The sequence below is a fragment of the Mycteria americana genome, chromosome 4, assembly GCF_035582795.1.
Source record: "Mycteria americana isolate JAX WOST 10 ecotype Jacksonville Zoo and Gardens chromosome 4, USCA_MyAme_1.0, whole genome shotgun sequence".
NCBI classification, from domain to species: domain Eukaryota; kingdom Metazoa; phylum Chordata; class Aves; order Ciconiiformes; family Ciconiidae; genus Mycteria; species Mycteria americana.
The window spans coordinates 89,126,416-89,138,613 of NC_134368.1; the positions used below are offsets into that span (position 1 = coordinate 89,126,416).

The 12,198-nt window shown below is 47.0% G+C and overlaps 1 protein-coding gene across 2 annotated transcripts in view; it reads right to left on the minus strand.

Moving 5' to 3' along the window:
• Positions 1–4,804: 4,804 nt before the first annotated feature.
• The window catches only part of ALPK1 (alpha kinase 1), a 32,963-nt gene continuing 25,569 nt past the window's right edge, over positions 4,805–12,198 (minus strand). For both annotated transcript variants that reach the window (XM_075501245.1, XM_075501244.1), the window contains 4 exons: positions 11,644–11,797; positions 10,392–10,554; positions 7,595–7,781; positions 4,805–6,973 (listed from right to left, as the gene is read on the minus strand). In XM_075501245.1, coding sequence (XP_075357360.1) covers positions 6,777–6,973; positions 7,595–7,781; positions 10,392–10,554; positions 11,644–11,797 — 701 coding nt within the window. In that variant the 3' untranslated portion in view covers positions 4,805–6,776. The remainder of the gene's footprint in view (positions 6,974–7,594; positions 7,782–10,391; positions 10,555–11,643; positions 11,798–12,198) is intronic.

The following is a 12,198-nucleotide window of genomic DNA, read 5'->3' on the forward strand; positions in this document are numbered from 1 at the left end:
AGCCTTTAAAAACTGATTGGAGCGGGGGGGGGGGAATCTCTCGGGACTGCTGAATGAGAGAGCGTGCCTGTGACGGAAGGTTGCTCGCAGCGGCCGGCAGCGTGCGGGGAGGGAATACGGACGGTGCTGGGGCGGCTGCGACACACAGCCGTCCCCTGTCCCTCGCCTCCCCTCCCCCTCCTTTTATTAAAAAAGAAGAGAGACCGGACCAAAGCTGATGGCATATTTACCTTCATGAGTTTTTAAAAAAGTTAATTACTGCTTGGAGCAAGTTGGTATGGCTGTCCTGAGCTGTCTTTTATTAGTAGTCGCCTTCATTAATTTCCCTCGCTGGATTTGCTGCTAATAGCTGCTTGGGCCTGGGCAGCACAAAGCAGCATCTGTGCCATTGAGCAGAAAAGCGGGAGTCAGGCAAAGGGGGGTATCGGGGGGGGGCGACGCCGTTTGCAAATCAACCTCTATTAACGTGATGGCCTGCTCGGAGGGGACGGCAGCCCCGGTAGCCGGCACGGCAGTTTGGGCTTCACTTGGCTGTTAGCGAGGGAGGAAAGGTACCCGCGGCCAGCCGGGGTTACCCTGCCCTTCATCGCCCGGGCACCCCTGGGTGCCGGCTGCGCCGCCCCGGCACCCCTTGATGGGGAGGGAACGGGGTGCTGGCCCTGCCTCTACGGGACCTGTGCCCCCGCCTCGGCGCTGCGGGCGCCCCGGTCCTGCGGCACGCGCTGCTCCGAGCGGAGGCGTTAAGCGGTATCCAGCAATAACCGAATTATTAGCAACCCGGTGTCTTTTGATGAAAGATACGCTCCCTCTAAAAAACAGCTTGGCAGAGACGTTTTCCAATTACAGAATGGGATAAAGCTCTATTCGGAGGGTCGCCGTGGGCAGGCTGGGGGGGCCGGAGGAACCACGGGCTCAGGCGAGCGGGGGCAGCGGGCGGCTGCGGAGGCCGGCAGCCCCATCTGCTCCCGCTCTGCGGAGGGACACGGGAGATGATTTCATGCAAGTGGAAAAAAGGAGGGTGGCGTGTGCCGCTCCCGGGAGAGGGGTGAGAGCAGCACGCCGCTGCCGCCGGGCTGTCCCCAGGCTGCGGGCTTCCCTGCAGGGGTGGGGAAGGCACCCGGGTGCCGGTGCAGGGACTTCCCTGCAAGGCAGCAGGTGACGGTGGCGGTTATCGGTCAATATTTTGCTGCGAATATCCCCGTTCTGGGTATTTCGAGGGAGCGGCGGTTACAACGGTACGTCACACCACCTGTAAGTAGCGTGCTTTTCCCAACGCGCACGCAACGCCTAGAGATGCAGCTGTGCGTGCTTGCTTTCCCTGCCCCGGGAGCTCCCCCAGCATCGGCGGGGTCCCCCCGTGGCTCTGCCGGCGGGGGAGCAGGGTGGGCTGGGAAAACGCCCATGCTGGGTGCCAGTCCCGTGCCTGGAAGAGCAATCCCACCCCTGCTACCAAGCCGCACAGCGGGAAGGAGATCGCCGAGGAGGCTGGCGCTGCTGCGTTCAGCGTTAGCGCTGAATTTTGCCACGCAGAAGAGATTTGGCGGCGCAGGCTGCCTTTCTGAGCGTGCTGACGTGAAGCGTTCCCCTCAGTACCCATGAATAGCTCTTTCTGGTAAAGGATGGATGCCTAAATCCAGCAGCTGGGCTCTCGGGGCAGCTGATGCCGGGTTTATGGCAGCGGGGACGTGCTGCCTTGCTGCTTCACAGCTGGAGGGGTCACCCCATGCCCGCTCTCCGCTGGCCTTAATGGCTGAGGATGCTGCTGATTCGGAGGGAGAGGGACGGAGGCAAGCCTGGCTCAGCCTTCTGTGTCGGAATAACCGAGGGTCTCCCTTTTACACGGCATCTTTTGTAAGAGAAGTTCCCCAAATTGGTTCGTAGCGATGCCAGGTATTTGCGAAAGAGTGAGAAAAATCATTCTGCCTGTGGTTAATAGGCTTTGGTTGCATCAACTTGTTCCCTCTCGGTATCAAATTTACTAACTTTTATGCATGGGTACATGACACGCTGGCTTTCACCCAGATACCTGCGGAAAGGTAAGTGGGAAAAACCTCTTTAACCAAATATCTTCCCTGAAGGGCAGGAAGGCATGTCAGCACCTTGTCAGGAGCGGGACGTTTTTGTGCCCGATGTACTGCAGCCCTTACACCGTAAACTCAAGTCCTTGAGTTGGCTGCTTTAGCTGAGAGGAGGAAAAGTTTCTGCAGACTTTATGTCCCTACAGTTAATGGCAATATTTCACTGTACCAGCACAACACAGTGTCGCTCATTTTGTAGAGACCACAGGGTGAGTGGCTCTTAATGCTCATACTGAGCTCTTATGTTGGGCTTTGGAGTGTGTTGTAACTAATCAAGCCCAAAAAGCACTCTTGGTAGCAAGTTACTTAATATAAACCAGTGAATTTCTACCAAAAAAAAAAAAAAGTATTCCCTAAGTCTTGCTTTGTTCAAATGACTTTCTTCTGAGACCAGAGGAAATAGCAGAACAGCAATTTTTGGTTTTGGTCAGTAGGTCTAAGATGAAACTTCCAGCCAAATACTACATGCTCCATCATCAGTCTGAGCCAGCTATTTATTTCCCCCAACAATCACCTCTTGATACCACAAATACGAACCAATTATTTAAGTTCTGTGTGTTTCGGGCCACGTATGTGTCTAAATTCTTCAGGCAGTGAGGTTATAGAGCACATTAATCCAGGATTTCCCGTACCCAAGCCCTGGATGAAGACAGAGCGCCTGCATTTGTGAAGGACTGATACCTCTGAATTTGTGCCCAAGCCTGTGAAGAGTAAGAAGCTATGGGGTTAAATATGATGATGTCGGTTTTAACAGGGAACTGGACAAGCTGACACTTGATACTTTAAACTGTGAGTAGCCGTACCTTTGGCTGAGATGGTGGTAAAATGTACGCTACAAACCACCAAAAGAAATCAGCTGCTAAATGCGAATATTAGGAAGAAATCAAAATATTAAAATTTCCCGCAGGTCGATTTATTCAGGAGCATATCTAAATATTTTTTTTTTTCCTTTCTTTGAACAGGAGGCATAAGCTGGAGAAGGCATTACTTTTCAGGGGTCTCGAAGCTGCATGTGCTATTACAGCAGACGTTGCGGGGCCAGCTGTTGGCAGCGCATTAGGACACTTTGTTCTGCAGAGATTGTCCGGGAGGTTTTGTTTTGCTTTTAATTGTCTCTATAGAGAAGGGAAAGCCTCTGCAGAGAGGCTTTAACACAGCATCTCTGCTGCCTATTAATTCCCGAGATCTTGCTAACTAGCTTTGTTTCCTCTTTAGAGCTCGGCGCTCTCTTTTGCCGGAGCACGAAGCTATGTATGCACAGCGATTGTCACTTGGTTAAAGCCAGCATTTCCCTACCGCTGCAGACGAGGCCGTCCTTTATTGGCTGCAGAACAAGATAACGGACTTAATCTTCCCAGTAACACGTGAGTTTTCATGTATCACTTTAATCTGCGAAACACTGGGGCCGAGTGTACCGTCACATGCCGATTTTACTTTTCTATGAGCGAGTGACTCCCCGGCTCAATGATGGATTGTTTGCTGGCTTTTAACAACAGTCAAGATGGTGAATGCCCCGGGGTGATAGACAGTGTGCAATAGGAACGGCAGCAAATCTGATGGCCCAGTTCAAGTTCACCTGACAAAGCTGAAGCAGTCTGCGAGCAGCATTCGAGAAAGGATTATTCACACTAGCATTATATTTTTGAATGCATTTTTCTTCCTGCGCAGCTGCCCAGCTCCCCAACGCTGAAGGTTTATGCACCATAATAAAGAGATTTAATTTTTTTTTCTTCTCTTGCTTCTCCCTCTTTACACCTAGTTCTAATCGGCCAGTGCAGCGATAGGGTATCTTTCCAAACAACTCGGCACAAACATCACCTAGAAAACAATAGCAGTGCTAAAAAGCGGGAACAAAAGCCTAAAAATCTCTGCTGGCTGCAGAAACAAAAGCGGATGGTTTTGTTAAAGCTAACTCTCTGTCGGGGACCCATCTTTTTGTGGAAGTTTGATGCTGTGTTCCCTTTCTCATCAGGAAAATCTCCCCAAAGAAACGATCCCAGCCTTTGAGCTCGGGGGCAGTGGGACGTCAGGGCTGTGGAGGAGAAGAGGAGAATTTGAAATGAAGGCAGCTTTTCGCTGCTGACGGAGCGGGAAAGCTACCTACCATTTTTCAAGTTAAAAACCCCGTAACACACATGGGAGTGCACATGCATATGCGTGCACACACACGTATTCTGCAGGTGCTGGCATGGTCTTGGAAGAGGAAAATCTCGGTCTCATGATAGTTTCTTTTGGCTGGAGAGGCAGCAACAAATGTTAGCTCCAGTCCCGTGTGTTATTCCAGTCGTATGTGGCACTGTTAAGGGGAATATGTGTAACTGTTGCTTGAATTTCCCCAGAAGTAGCATTTCTGCCTGCCCATTAGGCTAGTAACACCAGGAAAGACGTGCTGGAAGAATATAAGATCACTTTCCTTCTTCTGTGGAATCGAAAATCAGCTGCAACCTGTAGCTGCGAAGATATGCCCTCCGCTTTTAATCAAAATCTGCAATGCAGCCCCGACAGAGGCTGAAACAAGCATCCTCCTGTAAGCCCATGCAGGTTAATCACCCATCGGAAATGAAGGCTGAAGCCCACTCATCCTAGCCGGGTAGCTCATTAAAAGCCTGTCCGCAGCAGATATAAAATGGACAGTTGAATTTTTTAGGACAAAATCCATTAGTCAGCTTATTTGATTTGAAATTGCTTCTTTCATCATAGTCTGAATTTGGGCAATATCGCCAATATTTTATTTCAACCAGACACTCCAGTTGGCTTAATTCAGCATTGAAGGGGTGCAGCATTTTGTGTGAGGAGCTCCCATCCCCTCTTTTTTATGGCTGTTTTCTCTACAGCGTATGTATACGTTATCTGACTATGCCAGCAGGTTTGACTCTTTTCAGCTAACCAGCCTGTGCGGGAAAAAAAATAAGATTTCAGCTGTTGAGCTAGAATTCACAAAGTTGGGAGGGCATTGCTTTCCTCTGTGTGCTTCTGAAATTTACTGTGACAGAGTAACTCTGTCTTGGAGGTAGGTGAGTGGTTATCGGTACGTGAATTGCCGTAGGTGTCGAAGGAGGTCACATGAATGAATTGCAAGCTTTAGTTTAAAAAAAACCCCAACAAAACAACAAAAAAGCCCCCACAAAAGATTGTTTCATAAAAAGTAGAAGGCTGCAGCTGCCTCTAACCCAGGCAGGCACTACTGAAGCATGTGGCCAGCATACATGCCACGGGCTGTTCAGTCCCGGTGTTAAAAATCAGGGGCTCTCCAAGTACGCTCGATACAACCGCAAACAATAACAAAAATACCGCTAAAATGTTGGAGTTAAAGGACTAAGTTGCAGCTGGTTGCACGTGCAATAGTAAAGCGTGTTCCCAGCACAGGCAGAGTTGTCAAGAAAACCCCCCATCGTGTAGGTACAAATTTAGTCTTTGGCTGTACAAGGGGAGTGGAGTGGGGGTATCAGGGTCTCGGTGTGGGCTGTTGGTAGGGTCAGTGTGCTAATATATCACTTAAATATTATTCGACAGCTGTTGTACTTTCTGAAACATATTTTCTGGGATGTGCCAGAAAAGCAGCCGGTTGGAAGCTCTGCAGGCTGTGCCTCCACCAGCACCGAGGCACGACGCATCGTCCTTGCTACTGGCAGCAAATGGCAAGTCTCCTTCTGTCTGCTTCCGTCGGGGACTCGGCTGGGAAAGGCACGGCTCCTTCCTCAACACCTTCCACCTCGCAGCTCTGTGAGGCTGGATGGCAGAGGCTCAAAGGGAGGGGGTGCTTTGCCTGCCTAGCTGGAACCAAAACTGGCACTGAGGCTGCTTACTCTGTGCTTATTAGATGCTCGACTCCCCCCAGGACTGCTCCTTCGTACAAGCGGCTACGCTCATGTCCAGTGAGATTATTTGTGGGAATTAGTTATAGAATTGGTCACCAAACCGGTGCTGCTCACAGGTTCATTACAGGCAGAAGCGATGTGCTCCCCTTAAGTGAGAACTGTTCTTCTCCCGGGAAAGTCTTCGGAGAGTTTCTTAAATGTAGCAGTCCTAAATTATTCACGTAAAGCATCTCTTGGTTCAAGAACACTATTTTTTCCTTGCAGAGCAGCAGAGTTTTCTTGGCTGTTACAGCTAAAACCGTATTTCCACCTGTTTAGATGTTGTGTGGTCACATATGCACATATACGTACACAGCTCTGAAAGAAACTTTGTTATTTTTGAAGCACACCAAAACATTACCATGTGTTCCCTGAAGCTTTTATGCAAGTTTTTGAAAATTTTACAGATGGTTGAAATACAACTCTCTGCTTCTGTCTCACTCCGTCTCATATTCCATTTCCAAAGAGCAGATGGTGCCTATTGCCCTTACTGGGTCTGAATGGATTAGAAGTTTATACAGCCTTGTAGTACACCTCTAGGTGAATTTGGGAGGCTGTTTTCTTACTCTTCTTATGTTCTTCTGTTAATTCTTACAGACGGCTATAACAACATGAGGTTCAGATGGTACACGGGATGGTAACACGGTATTAGCAGCCTGGATGCAAAGACCAGAACTTGCCAAACTCCCGCGGGTAATGACCGACCCGACTCACATGGGTATCGTCTCAGTGGCTCTGTTCTCACAAAGACATGTTAAGATACAATATGCTCGTAAAGGTGTGTAGGATAAAATACTGTCCAGCCTATGGGCCATTCTTTGTGTGACTGTCTTGTGCGAGTCTACATTGGCAGTTCTACTGAGGGTCTTGTTAAAGAAAGGCACCGACAGATTTCATTGCACTCCACGTGTTGATTATTAAAGAAGTAATAAATTCCTTTCTTCCCGAAGTTGGAGCGTGAAACATCTTTGCTACTAAGAGAATGAATCTGGGGGTCCGTGAGGTAGATGAGGCCTTTCCCGTTACCTGTCACCCAACCTGTGGAAGAAAGGATGCATCTCGGTATCGAACATCACAGCCTTTGTATTATCGTACCCAGGACTGTCTGCTTGGCACAGCCCACGCTCTGTTAACGTCACTTTGGTGATTCCCAGTTTGCACCGAGGGTTCTGCTTTTGCTGACAGAAGAGGTACATAACGAATATTTAATGAAATTAATATCCCAAAGATACCTGTGCGCTAAAGGTTGAGTCTGAAAGGTTTTATCCTTGGCTCTTAACCAAAGAGCTCAGTTCTCCATTAGCTGAACAGGGGACCTGTTTTTAGGCTTGCCAATTTTAGGAAGGAAGAAGCATGACAAAACCCACTGCCTCTTAGTGGTTCTCCTGTAGATGGTTCCACAAGACACATCCTTGCAGACTGGCTTTAGTCTAACCGGATGCAGACCACGCCATGGCACGAACCTGTGGCACACTTGGGAGCACGCGGCTCACGTGCTCTCGCTGCGATGCAGTGGAGAACAAGAGCGCTGCTCAAGGCAAAACCATACCTGCACATACCTCCCTCACTTTACGTCGCTTAGAGACAGTACGTCCTTTATATAGCATATGCTGCAACACGAGAGGACACGCGAGAAATGAAGTTCACTGTAATACAAACCTTGCAGATCAACAACGACGTCTGTTCCATTGGAGAACTCATAGGAGAAATGGCCGTAGGCCAGACCGTACTCTGTGGCTTTGTACTCATTCTTTACTACCTTCGTGTTATTGGACAGCTTCACAAACTCCCCAAGGATGTAGGGCTCCACGCTCACACATCCTTTTATAGTTCTGTCTTCCAGTATCTGAAAAGAGAGAGAGGTTAATGACTGTCATGCAAGCAGAGATGTGAAAACAAGGATGCTAAAGCTCCTCTAACTGAAGTCTTGTTTTTTCCTCCTAGAACCTTCCATCATAAGATGGATGGAAAGAGTCTTCATGTTAACCCACTGCTGATTCAAAACACAGGTTGTTTAGATGAGGAGCTCACACTTAACTAGAACAAAGGGTGGTACAAGATCCAACACAAAGTCAGCCTGACAGGGCAAACTCTGTGAGCAACAAATTCTAGAAATACCTAGTTTGTCCAGCAACTAGGAAATTTCTTTCAGGAGACTATGTCTAAAGAATAAGCTAGAAAGCTGACAAGATTTGGGTAAACCTGCACCTGGTCCTTCTTCAGTGTGTAAATAACCAGTGGGAGGGGTTTGAGGTTTTTTTCAGTCATTTCTATGTTCAGAGACTTGTAAGTACTGATGCCAGACTCTCATTAAGCCTTATTAGCGAGTGGCATACAGCCAGACCTAGTGCCAGAATGGCTAACAGAAACAGTGATACGCATAGCGTGCTATCGTATACCTACTCATAACGAAACAGTGAGTCCAGCGCTGTACTGTGGAGGGCAGCTCTCCATATTTGAAACACAAGCCAAAGGGAAAGTTAAGCATACGAATAAAGAAAAGATCCTTTACTTTCCCGCTGGGGGCTGGATGTCAGCTTTAACCTCTGTGCCAGGTCACCCAGATGCAGCTCCTGCCCCTAACGATCAGGCTGGGTGCTGGCACAGCAGGGCCATTTGTCTCGTGGCTTTGCGTGCTGTCCTCACAACCACCGTGCAGAAGACAGAGGACGGAAGCAAGAGCTGTCCTGGCTACAGTTACCTGAAACACATAAGGCCAGTATGATCCATGCGTTAAGACTTGAGAGCACGTCTAACGCAGCCTCCTCAAACTCCACGTGTTCAGAACTGAGTGGGCAAACAAGCATCTCCCACGATCAAAAGTGGTTGTTGCTTTGGTTGAGTGCTGGGTATTTTAGCAGCTGGTTTTTGTTGTTTCAAGAGACTAACCCCAAAGTGCTTTTTCTTGCAACTTTTAGCTTCAAGCTCCTTGTTTTTTCAAGCCGCTCGAGAGAGAGTAATTCTCATGACTTTGCTGCCTCTTCCTCCCAGGCTCTCCCAGATAACTCCACATCCCAGCCAGCTCTCAGCCACTTGGTTCTTGTGGCTCTCAGCAGCCCATCTCTGAGGCTGGACCACTGGGATGGAGGGACAGAAATGCTCCTCAGTGAGAGGCGGCCGATGGATCCGTGGCCTCGCTGAAGCTCATGGCCCTCCCAATTCCACCAGCCTTTCTTCACGCGTCCACGTACCCTCAGCCGCAGGGAAGGCAAGTGGCATTTCCTTCTCATGACTGTGGCCCACATAGGTGGAGAGATACTGGTTGCACCATCAAGGACAAGCAGAAAAGGAGCAGGCTGTAGGGCATTGGATCAGTGGTGGGGTTGTGTCAACAAGTTAATTGAACTGTGGTTTAAAGGTGTCCGTAGTTTAAAGGTGTCCTATTCTATGCTAAGGGGCTGTTAGTGAGGAAAAGAGCTTTTTGTGATAGCCATTTGAAGGATGACTGAGCTGCCAGTGTGATATGGCCATGAAAAATGCAGGTCTCACTAAGGGTAAGGATTCCTATTGCTTCTGCAAAAGGTGTGGCGGGGTCTCAGGGGAACACTGTACAGTTCTGATCATCAATATTTAAGAATTGCGAATTCAAAGTAGAACAGGCTCAGGGCTTCACAGATGAACAGGGGAAGAAAGACCTGTATCTTGAGGTGACCCTAAAATGAGCTTGGCTTCCCTAGCCTAGAGAAGAGGCTATGAGGGGATGTTATTGCTGCTCCTTCCTTAAATCTAGGCCTCAAAAAAGTTGCAAGAAAGACCGTAAATATAAATTGACTAATTTTAGGTTAGAAAATAGCAGAGATTTTCCAGACATCAAGAGAGCAGCTCAAGAACAATTTCTTATTGGAAGCAATGAAGGTTAAAACACAGAACACAACACAGCTGCTTTTAAGATAGGGCTTAATGAGCATAAAAAGGGATTATGCAGTGTTGTTGCCTGTGATATCACGGCACTGGACCTGATGAGTCACAAGGAGGTCCTTTCCAGTCCTGTGTTCCTGAAATTCAGCATCATGCAGAAAAGGCCTCAAAGTTGTCCTGCAGCAAATCAACCTGTCTGTAAGAACCTCACCGGCTGGGTTCTTGGGAGGTTTGGACATTTTTGTGGTGCTCAAAATGGGTCCCTTTGCTGTTCAGGTTCCATAACTACCCCTGAAAATAGATGTTCATACACTGTTAGATGATATAAAAGGCTGGGTAACTCCTGGCTTTCATTTACAAGCGAGTTTCTGACTTCTAACAGGACATGGCATCTTTTCTGCCAGTTCACCCAGGAACTTGTAGCTCTGCAGGTAGGTGTCTTCCGTCCTGAAATGAGCAAATGCAGCTACCAGGTAAGATCACATGAATGACAGCGTGTCATCTAGAGCTGGCTTAACGGCTAGTATTTTAAAACCAGAATTGACTTAAGACACTCTTCCCATCAATTCCTTTGTACTGCTTAGAAGACAGTTCTTACCAGGAGTACTGCAGATGGGATATAAAAGATTTGGGTAGGGACCTTTTGCTCATACAGCCTTTTGTTGAATTCCGTCACGTAGTACTGGGCAGTCATTTGCCGCTCCACGTCACTGAAATGATGAAGTAGTCCTTTTTCTTCTTTATATTCTTTCCCAACATACCTAAACAAAAAGAGAAGTGTTTGGCGTAGCCAGATTTGCAGCAGACTGCACTTGGGAAGCCCTACTTGTGATACAGAAACATCACTACAAAGCAGAGCTTGGCTGTTCAGAAGCAAAGCCAGCTGTTGGTGATCCATTTAAAATGGCAGTGATTAAAGTTGTGCTTTTTTTCTTTTATAGCTCTTACAGGCATAAAATGCTGTACTGATCACTCAAATCCTAGGATGGGGGTTTCATGACACCGGAATGTTTGAAGTCAACTCTTCTTGACTCTGAAGGGAGACCCGACTCAGAGGTACTTAAAATACTGTTATTAACCCATAATAATTCATAAGCTACTTCTAATAACAATCGAAAATCTGCAATTAGCAGTTAGCAGAGCTCTCCCTCTGCGGAGGCCTTTATGAATCAAATAGGTGATTTTAATCCTTTAATGCTTTCAGAGCAGATGCATCCATTGCATGGACCTGCTGCTAAAATTAAAGCAACTGAAGCACCTTTCTGCCTATAGGTATTGTGATATACATACATACATACATACATATATATATATATATATAAAATTCTCTAATGCAAAGCTAGGGGTCAAATAAAAAGGACATTGAAGCTCCCATGAGATTATCCCAGCACAGGCAAAGGTGAAGACAGGCCTTAAGAGCTGTCATGAGCAAATGAACACTAACATGGCTGTTAGAAGACAACAGTGAAGTAGCTTTTTGTCTTCCCAGAAATTAAAAAGTAGAGAGTTACATGGAGTGATGGGAAAGATTGCCAAAATGCCCAAGAGATTTGGGAAAGCCATAAAACATTCCTGCTACAGAAAATCAGTCAAAATCTAACTAAATGTAAACTAGGTTGAAACACACTAAAGAAACAATCTTCTCCCACTGTGACTATGATTTCTGTAGTTGCCTAAGTAAAAACTTGTACTGTCTTCTGAAAATAACTTGATAAAAGCTACTGTCTAACAAGGCACTGCACAAGCTGAATCATAGGTGTAAGACTAATCTTACCAGACAGTTTTCATTCGTATTTACACAGAAGTAGCACTGATAAACATTTTGTTTCAGAAATTGGTTTGGTCAATACCTTCCCAGGCTTTCTTCCTGGTGCAGGAAGTGTATCCAAAATGCACTTCTCTGTTTGCCTTCCTTTGCCACGTTCAGGTAGTCCCCAATGAATACAGCCGTTTCTTGGCCTGTCCAGAGGCCTGATTTCTTTGAGTATTTTAAAAGAAGAGCCGCTACAAAAAGACAACACCATGAGTAGAATGGACAATTCCACAGGACTGCTCTAAGCCTGTGCTGAGGGATGAAATAACCAGCACCCAGGAGAGAAGATATCCAGGCTCCTCTGAAAGCAAAGTACGGGGCTATAAAATATATGCTAAGAGGTATCTAGGTGCAGAGTTGGATATTTTACATTAAGGACAAAAAATTGCGAAACAGGCTTGAGACGTGCAAGATGGGATGAGCCCTAAGTGGGTTTTACTTAATGAGCTCAGTGAGGCAGCCTATAGTGGTGTTGCTCCTAGCTTCTGTATTTCTTAGTATGTTGATCAAGTGGCTGCCTATTAAGGTATAGCTGTTATTTATGATTAACTTAATAATCATTATCTTAAATACACAGTTTGCAGGGATGAAA